Source organism: Condylostylus longicornis, unplaced genomic scaffold (genome assembly GCF_029603195.1).
Source record: "Condylostylus longicornis isolate FDR11 unplaced genomic scaffold, ASM2960319v2 ptg000030l, whole genome shotgun sequence".
NCBI lineage: Eukaryota > Metazoa > Arthropoda > Insecta > Diptera > Dolichopodidae > Condylostylus > Condylostylus longicornis.
In genome coordinates, this window is record NW_026577999.1 from 4,904,754 (window position 1) to 4,923,006 (window position 18,253).

The window sequence follows — 18,253 nt, forward strand, 5'->3', positions numbered from 1 at the left end:
TTTAAATATTTTTAATTTTTCTCTTTCGTAAATTGATTTTTCTCTTTCGTTATTCGGAAATTCAACATATTTTTTTTTTACTTTAATATTTTCGAATTATGTTTATTATTAATCATAATGATTCATTTAATTATCTTTCAGTTAACAAGATCAAATGTTAGTTATTATTACTTATGGTGATTGGTGGTGATCTTTCAACATATTTATATACAAAATACTACAATTGTATTTTCTCTTCTTCTATCATATTTTCATTATTTTTTTTTATATATTATTTTAATAACACATATACACAATATACATTCATATAAAGATAGTTTAATATAATATTCAAGTTGAAAAACAAGTCAATCATCAGTTCACATTTAATGTTCAAGGCGTAAAGTTTAAAATTGCGGTGAAACTACGAAACAAAAAATAAATAAAATAATTAATTTTTTTTTTTTTTTTAAATTAAAATTAAAAAAAAATACAGAAGAATAATTAATAAAAAAAAAATTAATTTAATTCTGTTATATAAAAAAAAAATTATTTAAAATTTTATTATTAAAAAAAAGAAGTAAGAAAATATTTTTTTTTTCATTACTGTAAAAAGTTTTTCTCTTTGTTCAATTTTTAATTTTTAATTAATTAATTAGTGTTGATATGTATGTGTGTGTATGTCCAAATTATTTTGCATATGCAAACATTCATACATATTTTAAATAATTTTGTTGTACGTATAATTTTTGTTGTACAAAAAGCGATTGAAGTTCCTAATTAACATTATTCGTATGTATAAGAAAAAAAAAATCAAGTTTCACATAAATAAATTTATTGTTAAAACAAAAAATTTCAGGGATATATGGTTGTTGAGCACAGAAAAAAATTATAATAATGAATGTATGTACGTATGTATGTAATTGCAATTTTATTTTTTCGGAAAAAGTAAAAGTTTCCTCTTACAATTGAAGTGGTTTCTATTTTTTTTTTGTTTTTTGGTTTGGTTTTGAACCTCATACATGTATGTACATATAAGTAACAATAGAGAAAAGAAAGTAAATTGCGAAAGGTGCTCGTTACTTGTTTTTTATTTGGTATTTTTATTTTATTTTAATTTTCTTGCTGTTTTAATGAAAATTAATAATATATTAAAGAAAAAGCAAATTTATATACCATGACTAAAACAGGTATTAAAAATTTATAAGGTAGATTTTTATTCACATTTATGTAAAAACAAGCGAAGAAAAGCAGAATAAAAAACAAAATGTTAAATTTAATATTATGTATGTGTATTATAAAAACAAAAAACAGAAAATGTTATAAAATATTTAAAAGAAAAACATTGAACGAATTTTTAAAATATGTTTCATAATATCTTAAATAATATACACACAAATGTATTAAAGTGTTGAATAATAATATTAAATAATAAAATTGTATACATTAGTATGTGCAGGTATAGCTACCATATTTATACATACATATGTATGTATGTCCATAAATTGATGTTCATAGTTTAAAAGAAGGTGTGACATACGCGATATTTAAAATTGTATAATGCAAATATTTTATTAACCCTTGAGTTTTAAATTTTTTTTTTATTAAAAAAATGTTGAATTTTAGCTTTAAATTAAAAATTTTGGCTAATATTATATTATGTGAAGTAGGTATGCCAAGAAAACAGCAAAATAAATTTGCCCTTTCTATTAAATTTCCAAAATTTACTCTATTTACATCAATATAAGTAAAACTGCGACATTGGTTTTGCAATTTAATAAAAGACCCATAAATTTCGATTTCCTTTTATACTTCGATAAATAGTTCCCATATTTGAAGTGTTAAATAATCAATTGAATTAATCATTTACGTGGAATATTTTGTAGACTAATTTTAAAACTGTTATATTGGTATAATAAAATATCAATTTGTTTTTTATGTAATCTTTGACAAATAACATCCGTCATGTATAGATAATAGGTCTTGTTATGACTCAATTTTTTTTTTTCATTAAAAATTGTAATTTAAACATTTAGAGTAATTAATTAAGTGTTTACTGAGTACTATATATATTTTAACTATATAATTGCAAACAATACTTTTACATTATAAAAACTAGTATTTTAAATAGTTTATATTGGAATAAATTTGTATATTTTAAATAAAGATGAAAATAAGAGTAACGAGATCTAAATGATAACAAATAAATAACTTACAATATAAAATTCATAATATGTATATATGTATTTATTAGATAGTTATGCAATTTTAGAAAAATTTCCATTGAAATAATCTTGTCATTTTAAAATAAATAAAATTTTTATTTCAATAAATAACTATAACATCTTAAAAACAGAAACAGAGGAACTCGAAATCTGTCATTCAATAAAAATTGACATGAACTGCCAACATTATACTCATTTATTTACTTTATAAAATAATATACAAACAGTATTGGTAAGCTGAAATTTCAAGTTTAGTACATATGGCATTAGTCATATCTTTTTGTAATAATGTCTTTACATATTTCAAAACGATTAATTTCCTATAATTTTATTTGAATGTAATCTGTTTTTTAGTTTCCTTCCTGCAATTGAACACAAGAAACGTTATATAAGCATTATGCGTTTAAAAATGCAAGATGGGTGACAGCACCTTACCTAATTATGAATTTATAAATTTAAAATTTTGATTAAATATGAAATATAAAAGTATGTATATAAAATATAAAAGCAAACTACATAGCTGCATATTAAATTCACTTCAAGGCAAGATGAACAGAAGTTCAATGTTTGATCACTTATGAAATTTTGTTTTAGAGAGGGAGGATTAATTAATAAGTACAAGTAATAAAAGTTCAATGACTATGACTTCAAATATATATTTTAATATTATTTTTATATCACGCTATACTCTTAATAGGAAACTCTTCCTCTCGCTTTATTTTCATTTTATGATTATTTTATTTTTCATAACCAATAAGTGTAAAGCAGAAACTTAAGCATTTATTCAATATATTTTCCTCAAATAAAATTTTTTTATTAAAATTTTTCACGTAAAAATCAAAATGAAGAAAAAAACATTACGTGATATAAATTTTAAAAAATTATAATTAATAATTTATAATTGGGAAATTTTATTTAAATTTTATTCTTTGTATTTACGAACATAATAAAAATATAGTAGAACTTTTAGACTTTGTATCGCATAATATTTATACTGTTTTTGCTCTTTTGAGGTTGTTATCATAAAATCTTATAAACAAATGAATAAACAGGCAATAGAATTATATTTTGAAGATGTAGTTTTTGTATGGCAAGTAGCTCCTAAACTTCTTAATAGTAAAAATATTGAAATACAAATTTCTTTTCTTGAATTCACATGTATAAATGTATGACGATCACAAATCAATTTCTAGTTCCAATAGTTAACACCAGAAAGGCGTTGATTTAATTATTAGAAAATATTTATTTTTTTGCTTATTTTTTATTTCCAATTAAACAGAATTCTCTTTATACAAAAAAGAAACAAGATTTCAATTAATTATAATTAAGTCACTTAATTATTTATCATTGTTCATAATGAGAAGACATTTTGAACAATGACACTTAATCATTCTTAAATCAATAATTTTTTTTTATTTTATTTTTAATAATTGAACATTTTGACCATAATTTCTTAATTAATTTACGAGTTATCTATATATATACAATACATGTAAAATTATAGTACATATACACTCAATTTTACAAAAAATACTCAATTATTATTTCTGATTTAATTCCGATTTTAAAAATTTTTTAGTCAAATTTCTATAGAACCTGAAGATTTAAATATTATGAATTTATTGCATAATTTGAATTGAAGATTATCAAAATGTTTAAACCCTATATGACCTTTAATATTTCTTAATTAAAAAAAAGAGTATTGATAAACTAAAATAATCAAACAGTAGTAAAATGAAAACAAAAATAAATTAATATTTTAATGAAAAAATAAAATTTCACAATATTATTATTTATGCATTTATTAAAATATTTTATGAAATTAAATTAAAAGAAAGTAAACGGTTTTAATATTATAAGTACTTTAATTTTAAATAATATAAAGTTCTTTGTTTAGCTATTCGAAATACCTTCTATCATAGACAAACATTTGAATCCCGTGTCGATAAGTTCACATTTAATACCCTAAGGCTCGCATGATGAATGTAGGTTTATTACAATTATAGTAATGGTTCTAGTAATTAACCATTACTATAATTGGTCTCGTCAATTTATTTTCATAAGTATACCATTTTAATTTGACTTTATTACTAGCGTTAGTTAGTCACCTGTATTTATGTTAATTTTCAACATTTATTTTATGTTGGACGTTGTTTATCAATTTTACCTTCACATCAATATTTTCCTGTTTGAGGATCCTTATTAATTGAGTGTGATTTCTTATATTACCCACTATTAATGACGGAGGGTTCTTTTGTTTTTTAAGTTCAACATTTTCCTTTAATAGAAATCTCTTCACTTTAGTGTTATTTATCCGACGCCTGTTCCAATCTGGTGAATTTTTGACTTTATCTTTGAGTTTCTTTTGGCTTTAAGAGTCCAATCGGTTTCTCTGGCCAACTAATCCTTATCTGTCCCACGCACCACAACATTCATTTTGTTATCCTCAGTTTCAGACTTTGGTTTGCAGATTTCATTTCTCAGCTCCTTGCATAAATTTCTAAATCGCTTATATGCGAATCGAACACTGATTTATTTTCCTTATGCAACACGCTTTTTATATTATCTTCAGAAGTTTAATTTTTGCCTTCTTCAGATTTTATTTCTTTACAACCTTCTACGGTTTTCTTAAAACTTTCTGCTAAGCCCTGCACTCTGGACCATGCAACCATGAATTTTGTTCGAACATTAGTGGACTGGTACCATAAGCAAATACTGTGTGCTTGTACCAGTCTATGGTTAAATACTGTGGGTATTTCTACTTCTCATTCTAGCAGGGAAAATTTTCATAACTATAACTATGCTTATTTCATTATTTTAAATTTGTTGAATTAAAATTTCAAAAATATTTCTTAATCTAAACGTAAATACTTTTTTTTAAGAAATACGTAGCTATTTAAAAGTTGTATGTGTTAAATTTTATTTTCGATCGAATACATAAGCTCGATTGTTAATTACCTAATAACTAAATAAAAAAGTCAAAAAATTAGAAAGAAAAAACGTGGAATTCTTCAAGGTCACGTTTGACCTTTTTGTTTATTTTTTTTTTTGTTATATTATCAGAAATTTTAATCATACTTTATAATACATCAGGTTCTTCGTTTGTAATATTTTAATTCAAGAAACATATTCCATTTTTTTCTGTCATCTATTTAAATAAATTACTAACTTACTAATAATATATAAAAACTTGTTTGGACCGAATTTATTTAAAATCAAAGAAAATATTATCAATTTCACACATTGAAGTATTAATTAATATTAATTGAATTATTGCTAATGTTATATTGAAAATCGCTTCGGTTTTTTAATAAATGATAAACACTGGCAACTAACGTCTTATAGTTTCAGTCTTGTAATACCAATGAATGTATTAGTATAAGCGTATTAAAAATGTACCAGTCCTTTTGGACGGCTAAGAAACAGACAACTGATAGATATGGACTTAACTATATTATATGTTTGATCAGAGGAGAAAACTCGATTTGGAGAAACTATGCCTGTCAACACAGTCAACTCTTATTTTTCTTGCTTTTTTTCAATATGTTATTAACTCTTGGCAAAAAACTCTTTTATTATGAAAATGAAATATTTTTAATTAAACTTTAGATTATTTTTGTATATCAAATACAAGTTCTTAATTCATATTAACTGCAATTGTAGTTGCGTGTTAGCCTAAAAGTATGCAAACTCAAAACTCAAAAAATTTATAATCCACCTCTCATGGTTGTATCACTATTTAACTCAATGGTATCACTATTTTACTATAGGGTCTAGCTTTATCACTAATTATTTTAAAATATATAAGAACGTGCTTTTTGAATAAGAAGAAAACTACAATAACTGGCAAGACTGCAAAGCATTTTTGTCAAATTAGTCATTTGGTATTTTTTTCAATATTTGCGAAAATGCAAATAAGATACATATTTTATTTATTTGTTATACATGAATGCAAAAACCAAAATGAAATAAGATAAAAAAAATAATCACGTTTTAAATTGTTATTCAACTTATTGGTATAGTTTCAGAAAAAAAGAAAAAAACTTAATAATATATACCGCAAAATTTCGAATGTCAATTTATTGTTAGCACAAAAATTTAAGTAAACACTTTGAATAAACTTAAGTAAGATATAGTTTATTTTATTTCATTGTTAGTTTAACACGATATAGCAATTTTATATTTGTATAAATCCTGCAGTATAACTTTTACCATCGCATTCAACTACAGAACATTAGTTGTCCGTGTTTCTTAAAAAGCCCAAGCGAGTTCCAATATGAATATTAAGCGAATAATGGCTTCTATTGCAATTTGAACAGAGAATTCGGATAGCTGCATTAACACTCTAAAATATTATTTGAAATATTTCAAAAACAAATTGGGACAACATTATGAAACAGAGTGCAGAATTATAGTTTTCACATACATACTTCAAAAATTTAATCCAGCTGACTCACTAAGATTTGATTTTATAATCTAATGCTGCCATAGTGTAGTATGTAATTTGCTTGGGCGAGGTCGCCTGAAAAGTTTTTACTTGTTTTAACAGCAATTATTGTGTGTTTTCTAATAATTATAGTAATGAGTACTATCAAAAAACAATCGAAATATAATTTTATAATTGCCAAATTTTTCTTCGAAAACTTTTATTAAAATATGACATACCTATATATACACAATGAATATCTATGTGTAATATTATAGTATCCATGTATGTATATATGAATAACACGATTAATTTTTAACACATTTTATTTTGTACAAAAAAAAATGACGTCATCTTAAAATACAATATTAAAACTGATTTCGAATTCTCTCTCTTGAATTTTGCATACAATACAATACATGTTATAATAGTTTATATATAAGATTTGCTCTTACTAATTGCAAGTAAGTTTACATTACTATATACGAAAGTAAATAAACCAGTACTATACAAATGCATACATATGTTTTATATTTACAAATAATATTTATTAATGGTTTTTCCATTTCTTCAAGGAACTTGTTTAAAACTAGTTGATGAGCATTTTTTTTTTACTTAAATATTTATTATTCAAATCAGCTTAAAGCACTGATAATAAGGGAAATTGGGAAAAAACTACAATATCATTTTTAAATTTTAAGATTATGAATCACGTCGGATAACGTACCATGTTGTCTGTAAATTTGTATAGTACGCACAAACGTATATGCAAAAATTGAAATGTCATTTCTAAAATTTATTACAGATTTTATTAATGTGGAACACTATTATATTTATTTTTTTACACTGTAAGGTTCAATCTTACAATATGTATTTAGCTCATAACGTCATTATGGCATAAAATCAATAATTTATTGTAATAAACCCAGATCACACCACAATTAGTTGTATTAAACGGTTTCTACATTTAAACGATGTTTAATTTACACTATTCTTATATGTCTTTCAATTGCATACTTTTAGGATGTGAATGAGGCATTATAGGAAACAATAATATAGCAGAGGAATCGGTTTACTAAGGTTTATTCATGTCTAAGAAACATTAAAACATTAGACTTCGACAGCTAACAGTCTATAGGAGAAAAATTTTACTAAAATTTAAAGTTTCAGTAGTAACTTTATTTAAGTAAGGTTTATACCTAGGTATACCGTCTTATAGGTAGGCCGTCTCGTGCTACCTATATGACGTTATTTCTGTTTGTGGAATTTCAAAGTTGTTTCAAGGTTAACTGCCTGGACATGAATGATAGTTTTAGAACTTTAAGCATTTTCAGAAATCTATGGACATATCTTGTATCCAAAGTTACAATAGAGCCAGCAAATTTGCTATGAGTATATGGAAAGTACACTTCAAATATCATACTTTCATTCATACTTAAATTTTGAAAAATATTTAAAAAATCAACCTTGATTTTTAAGATAAAAGTAAAATTTATATTAAATTTATTATAGGCTGGTATTGAGAAAAAATATGTCAAGTTAATTGGGACAAGTTTCTTCTTTTTATTAAATCATTTGCGTGCACAAGGTACACTTAATGTGTTATGTAAATAATAATAAAAGAAAATGTATGTAGCGTCATAAAATAATATTTATATTATATATTTATGTTTATTACTTACATAATGTAATTAAATGCATATATATATATATATTCAAGAGAAAATACCTCATGTACAATACACATAATATAGAAATATAAAACGTTATGTGAAAACGTGTTGTAAACTTTTAAAATATTCTGATTTTATCTATGCTTTTAATATAGTACTGTAACTCATTTATAAGGAACGTTAGAGCTATTATCTGAGATAATGAAATTAACAGATTTAAAAGAATTATTGAATGAGCAATAAAACATCAATGCCATTGTAATATTGCATATATGTGTATATTTGTATGAAGTCGTTTATGTCTGGAAATTTATTCACGCCTTGTAATAATGCAATTATTATTACAGCGAGCAATTAATCTAAAATTCAAAATGAGTTTTTTTTACAATATTTACGTAGGTATAGTTTTTAATATAAGGACCTATGTGTTCATACTTTAAGATTGAGTTCTTAAATCTACTCATACGAAAAATTTAATATCGTAAAAATGATAAAAAATTAACAGCAAATTTTTTTTTTATTTCAGGTATTGCAAACACAAAATGAGATTAATAAGAGGAACTATATCATCTTTGATGATAATTTTTATGGTAACCTCAACCGCCTATTCTCAATCTTTTTCTGAATCCAATTGTTTACTAAATCCAAATGAAGATTCATCAAACATAGTAAAAGCACAAAAGACCGATAAATCAAATTTATACCGAGGTCAACAAGATTTTACAATGTCATTATTAAGAGCAGTTAATATGGCAACACCAAATGAAAATGTATTTTTTTCACCATATTCAACATATCATGCTCTCTTATTAGCATATTTTGGTAGCGCAAATAATACAGAAAGAGAATTGATTAAAGCTTTACATTTGGATTGGGCTGCAACTAAACAAAATGTAAAATTTGCGTATACATCCCAAAAAAAATCACGTAATTATAAAGAAAATGATGTTGAATTTGCTTCAGCTGATAAAATTTATGTTGGATTAGATACACCATTACGAGATTGTATTAAAGATATATTTACAGACGAAATTGAAAATGTTAATTTCCAAGAAAAACCTGAAGAATGTCGTAAACAAATAAATAAATGGGTTAGTGATTTAACAAAAAATGAAATACCAGAATTTTTAAGTCAAGGTGATGTCAGCTCTCAAACTAATATGATATTAGCTAATGCGGCATATTTTAAAGGAGAATGGGAATCAAAATTTGATACAAAAAATACTAAAATGGAAGTTTTTTATACTGGACCAGAAAAAAGATCATTTGTTGACATGATGAATCATAAAGGAATGTATTATATGAGTATGTACCTCTTTTTTATTTTTAATATACAAAAATTTCTCCTAAAAACCATTTTAAATAATAACCTATTTTTCTACTAGGTATAAGCGAACAATTAAAATGTCATATTTTGGATATACCATACAAAGGAAATGATCAAATTTCTATGATGATTTTATTACCACCATTAGTGAATAATGGTAGTAGTTTACAAGAAGTTTTAGATAGATTAACACCAGAATCTTTAAAATCAGCAACCGATGATTTCGAATTAAGAGAGATTAAAGTTGGTTTACCTAAATTTACATTTGAGCAAAGATTACAATTAGTACCTGTAAGTATTTATTTTAAAATTAATATTAAAATATATGTTACATACATATATAATTATAATATATAATTTACTATTTTAGATTTTAAATGAAATTGGAATCAATGATCTTTTTACTGGCCGTGCAAATTTAAAAACATTTTCTGATAGCACAAATTTAGCTTTAGGTGATGCATTACATGTTGCCAAAATTAAAGTTGATGAAGAAGGTTCAACAGCAGCTGCTGCAACAGCATTATTTAGTTTTCGATCAGCACGTCCATTAGAACCAACAGAATTTATTTGTAATCATCCATTTTTATTTTTAATATATGATCATAAATTGAAAGCAATTTTATTTGCTGGTATTTATCGTAGCCCTTAAGTTATACATATAAATTATATAAGAATAATGTAGAAATTAAAAAAAAAATTTAATATATGTATTTGTTTTTAAGATTTTTAATTTAATTTTAGTCATTTATCCTTAATTTTAATTGAATAAATTTGAAATTAATTTTGTAATTAATATGTTAATAATTTTTGATAAGCATATGATTTGTATTTGCAATATGTGAAATTTTTTTTGGTTTTATGCAGCATCGAATATCTAATTGACACTTTTTCATTGTCATTAATGTTTTGGCAATTGTTTTAATCACAAAATTTTATTAATTTGCTCGTGTAAAATCTAGATACTTTAAAATCTAGCATTTATTTTAAAATGTAATTCAGTTTTTTTAATTAATCAATAAAGTAAAAAATTAATTTAAGATTTTTGCTTAAAATTTAAACGGTGCTGCTAGTAACTATGAAAAAGTTTGTAATCCTTTTTAATTATCAGACATTTAATTTAAGTAAAATGAAAGTTATTTTTTGTGATGTAAAAAATTTTTGTTAAGAAGTTCTCTTTTTTTTTTTTGTAAATATTATAAATGTATTTAGATAAAAAAAAGGTTGTATGTTTTTTTTAGTTTTCTTGTTACAGCTTGCTATAAAAATATTATAAACTAACAATAATTTTTATTTAGAACAAATATTTCAGTTTATTTGAAAATTCATTTGCAAAAGTGATCAATTAAAAAGTTATGAAGTTATCAACCCTAATTAAATCGACTGTATTTAAAATTGGGTTGCATTAGTAACCACTTTACAAATGATTATTTCCAATTATTACCAATAAGCAGAAAATTTTAATATTTAACAGAGTTTCATATTAATTCCATATAATTTTGTGTTTTCATTAGCCTCACTTTACATTCATATTATATATTTATGTATTGATTTCAATACATACGATAGACGTTGTATTGGAAAATCTCAAAATTTAAATTTATTATTTTAATAAAATTCTGCGTCTTCTGGTTTATCCACACTTGAAATATTATAAATAAATCAATGGTTTTTATAAAATTTTTTCCATTTTTTTTTTGAATTTATTTGAATATAGTATAATTTATTTATATATATTTTATTAAATTTACAGGAAAACTGTCTAACTCAAAATTAAAAAATTCAAGAAAAAAAATTCTAAGTTTAAAATTTAAGGATTTAGGAACATATTTCGAGTAAATTAAATTTAAATTTTTTTTGGAACAAATTTTAGATTTTAATATTTTTATTTCACTTCGTATGTACATATGTACGTCATATTTACTTTTATTAATATTTTTGGGTTTTTGAAAAACTTAGAGTCAATGGAATTTATCGGAATTCTACGGAATTATAAATTTGAATATTATTAATATTAAATTAATAATAACAAACAACAATCTCAAAAAAACAAAAATCCCAGCTTTGAAATGCTTCTTTAAAGACAAAATAAACAAATGACCACTTTATATGTAGTTCTTATTACTACAAAACTAGTATTAAAACTAGTCTAAATTAGTGATATACACACTTACTATCAATATGCTTCTTTAGCAATGTATGCATATACGCATAAACAAACTCGTAATTTATTTATAATTATATACTACATAAGTAGTATAATGCACCGGTTTTATATATACATAACTATTGATGTTTTCAATTGAATTAAATTGAAGGTTTGTAATGTAGCACATTTCATTTTGACAATTTTAATGAAAAAATGACCGTTTAAAACTTTTTAGAATTGAATTAGAACTTTATATAATTAAAATTAAAAAAAAATTGTTTTAGAATAGCATTGTTTTTAATTAAATTTTCCGTTTTGCACAAGTATATTGTAAACAACAAGCGTTCAAAAAAAAAAGCAAAAATTAAAATTTTAACCTGTTGGAGTACTTTTTCCAATTAGCTTTATATACACACACGTATCAGGAAGTTAAATTCTGCAACGACTTCGCTTACATATATTCGCTACGCTTAGATGAAGGGATAATAAACCTTGAAATGCATAGGTATGTGTGACGGGTTATGATATATAATAACACTGTAGTTCAGACACTATAAGACACAACGAAATGAAAAATATTTCGTTACAGAAAAAAAATTAATTTTTATTAACAAAATCTATTTGCTTATAATAGTTTTTATCCCATCATTTCGAACTCATAAACAAACACATAAACTGGCGAACGGACGGTTAGTCAATATGAAATAATTAAATTATAATTCTTTTTTTTTGAAAAAGAAAATGATAATAAACATAAACGTTAATGTTCTTACATTATATTGTGTGCATATATTATACATATATATGCATATATATACATACGTATATAATGATAAAAGTACCTACTTGTTTGATTTATTAAAAATTTTTACAAAGATCGATGATTCATTTAGAAAATACATGAACGTATACAAACTGCGGCATAATATATGTATATATAGAGCATTAAATGTTTATACCCATACGAAAGTATGTTCAAAGAGTAATAATATAAATTTGCCTCATTGTTTGTAACGCTAAGAAATAATGATCTGAAATATAGTCACAAGAAAGTGTTTGTGAACAGTGTCGAATTTTGAGTTGGTTTTCTCAAAATTCGACCCTGTTCAAAAGTTTGTTAACTATGTCTGTCCTTCCGTCCCACCAAAAACTCAAAAACTAATTCAACTAGATTCTCCAAATTTTAACAATTGATTTATAATAGTAAACTCCGGAACCCTATTTTATTCAGATGATCAAGGCAGTAGTTCGGGTAGGTGCCCAAAAGTTATTTGACTCTCAGAAATTATTGAACCTGTCATATCGAAAATTCGCATAAACGAAATTTATTATTCGGGGTGTTATGTGTAATAAAAGTCATTGAAATTTCTTGATATCTTGCGGTAGCCACGTAACTCCAATAGTATTATTCGGTTATTATATTAGAAACTATTCAACATAAATTAATATCGTAATACGACAACCATTATTTCCGTCAAAACGTCTGTTCGGCGGGTATTACAAATTCGCCAATAGAATATCAAGTTGGTATGGATTACACAGAGTTGAAATGATCAACTCAATAAATTTAGTGTTCTTTTTTTTCGTTCTTTTTTTGAATCGTTTCTCAACTATAACATTACGCTTTTTTTACACTGGACATGTTAAAATGTAGAGTATACGTGTACCTGTATTATATATATAAAAACATATAGTGATTGTATAGTTATGCGTATATATGTATAGTATCTATAAAGGTACAACAATCTTTATCGGAGAGAATTAATTAAAAAATTTATAAAATCAAAAAACTTGTTTTTGTTTCTTCTGTTAAATATAATTTTCTTTTCTTCTTCTTTTTTTTAAGTGTTGTTTTCTATACTCGGAATAGTTTTTTTTATTTTTAAATTTAAATTGTGTCTCATTGTTTATTAAAGCTCTAAGAAGTTAACACTCTCACTTGTCTACTTGCAAAGGGAAACGGAGGTTCAAACAAAAAACAAAACAAGGTACTCGTATCTATAATTTCATTTACAATGAAATTGAGAAAAACCTGATTTTTTTTTTATAAGTAAATTTTAATAATAATTATTATTTATTTTTATAAAATATATTTTGGTATTTTATATTTAAAATATAAGAACTTGATCTGGAATCACAGTTTATATTGCATTTTTGGATTCTACTAGCATCGAAATTCTATTATATAGTTGAGAAGATTTGATTTTATATGAATTTTTTTCTGAAAAATTGATGACGAGACTAAATTTTTGTTTATTTAAAAAATTAAATGTTTTATTGTATAGGATTAAAATTTGTATTTTAATTAAAATAATTATTACAGCAAAAAGTTAAAGTTTTAACATTTAGTTTTTGTTGATTTTGAACAGAAGAATGACACGGACACACAATTTTGTTAATTATTCAAGTTTTTTTAATGACATAAAGTTGTTAATTACCATTAAAAAAATGGAAGTTAATTAAAAAAATAACAAATAAACATTACACTTAGTGAATCAAGTTCATATCGTCGCCTCAAGGTTAAACTGCCGTATCTTACAAAATAATGGAAATTGAACTAAACCTCAAAATCAAGATGAAAAAAACAATCAAATGCGTACTAATGCCAGGAAAAATTATGAAACTATTTTTGGAATTTTGTAAGGTACGACAGTATAATTTGAGGGCGGCGATATACTAAAATAATGTTATTTAAATTTTAGATAATTGATATTTGTAACTAGCTTTGATTAATGGTTTGAAGCCACTATTTGTTTTTGTTATATTATATTGATAATTTGATTGTGATGTTGAAAATTATTTAACACCGAAGAAATTTAATTCTTAATTTGTTTGACATTAATCATATTATTTTGAAATATGTTTAATTATAGTAAATTAAAATTATGATTTTTTATACTAGTAGCATAACTTTAATTTTCATTAATATTTTTTAATTTACTTTTCTATTTTCAGTTTATTATACAAAAATAAAGAATTACAAAATGAAATCTTATCCTTCATTATTATTATTTTTAATATGGATTTTTATGATAATTAATACAATTGAGATGCAAGCATTTCCTGATGATATTGAAACATGTTTAGGAGAAAATGAAAGAACTCCATTAAAAAAAACTGATAAACGTAATTTATATAAAGGTCAAGTAGAATTTTCAATATCATTATTAAAAGCAATTAATAAGATGAAACCAAATGAAAATATATTCTTATCACCATATTCAACATATCATGCACTTTTATTAGCATATTTTGGTAGTGTTGATAAAACTGAAAAAGAATTACAAAATGGTTTATATTTAAATTGGGCTGAAAGTAAAGAAAATGTTTATAATGCATATAAATTAGAAAAAAGAATACGTAGCTTTAAAGATAATAATATTGAATTTGGTTCAGTTGATAAAATTTATGTTGGATTAGATACACCATTACGTAATTGTATAAGGCAATTATTTGCTGAAGAAATTGAAAATCTTGATTTTCAAGGAAAACCCGAACAAACTCGATTAAATATAAATGATTGGGTTAGTAATGTAACTAGAAATGAAATAACAGAATTTTTAAAACAAGGTGATGTTAATTCTGAAACAAAAATGATATTAGCGAATGCAGCATATTTTAAAGGACAATGGGAAACAAAATTTAATATAACAAATACAAAAGAAGAAATTTTTTATAGTGGAAAAGGAAAAACCGCACCGGTTAGCATGATGAATCATAGAGGCAATTTTCATTATAGTAAGTTTTATAAAATTTTAAAACATTTTTTCATAAAATAAAATTTCTTCTTTGATTTTTAGCAATAAGTGAAGAATTAAATTGTCATATTTTGGAATTACCATATAAAGGAGAAAAATTTAGTGATGTTTCTATGATAATTTTTTTACCACCATATACAAATGATGAAAATGGTTTACAAAAAATTTTAAATAATCTAACACCAGATAATTTAAATAATGCAATGAATGATCTTGAATTGAGAGATGTTAAACTTTCATTACCAAGATATAGTTTAGAGGAACGATTGGAATTGACACCAGTAAAATATTTAATATTTTAAATATAGATATATATTAAATATATATTACTTATATTTTCTTTGATTTCATAAAATTTTTTTTTGATTTTAGTTCTTAAATATGATTGGAATAAATGAATTATTTACAAGAAGAGCTAATTTACAAGGATTTTCAAATGAATATGGTTTATTATTAAATGATGCATTACATTTTGCAAAAATTAAAGTTGATGAAGAAGGATCAATTGCATCAGCAGCCACAGGATTATTTGGTTTTCGTAAAGAAAGACCAATGGGTATAGTTGAATTTACATGTAATCATCCATTTCTATTTATGATATATGATCATAAAAGTAAAGCAATTCTATTTTTTGGTTTATATCAGGGTCCTAATTAAGAAAAAAAATGATATTTTTTTTATTTTGATATTAAGAAGATTTAATAAAATATAATATTATAAAATTTTAAAATTTATAATAAAAGAAAACGAAATTTTAGTGATAAACACGCTGTACTGTTTAATTAAAGAACTTTTTTTAAACTTTGTATGTATAGCTGTACGCAGCTGTAGTTATAATATGTTCTACAAAAATTGTGTTTGGAATCTCAGACTATTTAAAATATTTTATATTGATAATGGATATTTGTTAAAATAATTGAATGATAAAATAAATTCTGTTTTATACTTTTAAATTTCTGTTTTGTATAAAAAAAATTTATATGTAAATTTTTAAGTTTCCGAATTTTAATCCGAAATATATGTGGGTATGTACATTATACCAAGTTCCAAGATTTAAAACGGAAGACTTCTAATATACATATAATAAAAATTTTTCAGAAATATTGAAATGAAATGGCAACAACATAAATAATTAGTCTAATTTTCAAATAAATCTATTTATAAATTTTCATTCTAAATATTATAAACAATAATATTATATTCAGTGTTATATTCGTCATATAACATGTACATAAGCATAATAAAAACACTGGAAAAATATTTAAATTTTTCCATTTTCTTAAAAATATTCTGTATATATGTACGAGTACATATACATAAATAGTTCAAAGTTTTTTTTGCAAATGATTTTGATTTGTGCGCAGAATTTTATTGCTTTGGTGAAAATTTGTTTGATAAACTAAAAAATATTTGAGCCTCAGCTCAAATTACTCAAATTTAATTTGCACTTATATCATTTGGAAAAACAACTTAAGTTAAAATTTTATAGATGTTAGCTAGTGCTTCAACTACAATTACATTCTTTTTAATATGCATTGTGCATTAGCTTGAATTTGTCTTTTCATAGACGCACCGGTTTTCCTTTAAAAATTTCTGTTATTAATACGCGTTATTCACTTTACCCTTCGCGGCTAAAATAGCAAAATTATATAGATATGTCATTTTATACCATTTCAAATGATTGTTACACCCTGACTTCGAAATAACAGTAGTTCGGCAATTAATACACAATTCAGTTTATGAGTTGTTATTGCTGAAGTATATACAGTAATTATATATACAGTGTATATACTGTAATTTTGAAACCATTCTTTAAATCTATATGCTAAAAAATTTTTAATTTACGCATAATTTTTAACTAATTTTCCATGCAAATATTGTGCACTTTATATTATGTTATATATTATTTTATATAAATGTAATTTATGTAACATATATACAGTTATATTATATTATTATAATCGCCAAATTGAACACAATCATTGATTGTTTTAGTTTTTTTCTTCTTTTCATTCTGATCTATTAAAATTAAATTTAACTCAATTAAAGATTCTCTGAAATTGATTTATAGATTTTTTTATAGTTATGTATACCATGTATATATACATATATACATATGATATATATTTTATATGGTATACAATTAGAATCTTAAAATTTGACTTAAAATTTTTATTTTTCGTTTTTGATTCGCATGAAATTTATAAATAAAATAATAGATTTTCGAATTTTACAAAAATGCGATTTACGATTTATTTTCCGAATTGGAGTATGTTCATACATACTCGTACATGCGAGTACCTCTAGATTTTAATATTTTGTTGATATTGCTATTGATTTAAATATTATTGTTGCATTTACAGAATCATATTTTAGTTTTAAAGAATTTGCAGAAATAATATTGCAGACACAAAATAACTATAACTTTAATATGTCGAATTTTGTAAACTTTACTCTAGTAAGTATTGGAACCAAATATTGTAAAGTGCTGAATTTGTAATCATTGTATAACAATAAAATGGGTTGATTGTCGTCCAGCATAGAATATGGTAATGTACCGTATCATTATTCCATATAAAATAATATATTAATTCAGTTCTGCACATGGGTGTGTGCTAACACAATACGCATCACTTATAATAAGGAACAATCAGAATATTAAGACTTTAGCCTAATTTAAGAAATAGGAACGGCATATTTAACAATGAATGCTAAT

General features: G+C 23.5%; 2 protein-coding genes across 2 annotated transcripts; both read left to right on the forward strand.

Moving 5' to 3' along the window:
- The first annotated feature begins 363 nt into the window (after positions 1-363).
- Positions 364-10,844, forward strand: LOC129607863 (serine protease inhibitor 88Ea-like). Its single transcript, XM_055519092.1, has 4 exons — positions 364-559; positions 8,830-9,608; positions 9,689-9,921; positions 10,001-10,844. Exons 2-4 carry the CDS (start codon positions 8,846-8,848, stop codon positions 10,280-10,282), a joined length of 1,278 nt encoding a protein of 425 aa, XP_055375067.1. The 5' UTR covers positions 364-559; positions 8,830-8,845; the 3' UTR covers positions 10,283-10,844.
- Positions 10,845-13,693: 2,849 nt separating this feature from the next.
- On the forward strand, positions 13,694-16,425 carry LOC129607962 (serine protease inhibitor 88Ea-like). The gene is made up of 4 exons (XM_055519238.1): positions 13,694-13,767; positions 14,735-15,517; positions 15,580-15,818; positions 15,910-16,425. Exons 2-4 carry the CDS (start codon positions 14,764-14,766, stop codon positions 16,192-16,194), a joined length of 1,278 nt encoding a protein of 425 aa, XP_055375213.1. The 5' UTR covers positions 13,694-13,767; positions 14,735-14,763; the 3' UTR covers positions 16,195-16,425.
- Positions 16,426-18,253: the final 1,828 nt, after the last annotated feature.

Bases quoted from the DNA above. Each gene is read 5' to 3' on its own strand.
- LOC129607863 (XM_055519092.1), top strand. From the start codon at position 8,846: ATGAGATTAATAAGAGGAACTATATCATCTTTGATGATAATTTTTATG. The intron at 9,609-9,688 runs GTATGTACCTCT...TTTTTCTACTAG, and splicing joins TAAAGGAATGTATTATATGA to GTATAAGCGAACAATTAAAA. The intron at 9,922-10,000 runs GTAAGTATTTAT...TTACTATTTTAG, and splicing joins AAAGATTACAATTAGTACCT to ATTTTAAATGAAATTGGAAT.
- LOC129607962 (XM_055519238.1), top strand. From the start codon at position 14,764: ATGAAATCTTATCCTTCATTATTATTATTTTTAATATGGATTTTTATG. The intron at 15,518-15,579 runs GTAAGTTTTATA...TTTGATTTTTAG, and splicing joins TAGAGGCAATTTTCATTATA to CAATAAGTGAAGAATTAAAT. The intron at 15,819-15,909 runs GTAAAATATTTA...TTTTGATTTTAG, and splicing joins AACGATTGGAATTGACACCA to TTCTTAAATATGATTGGAAT.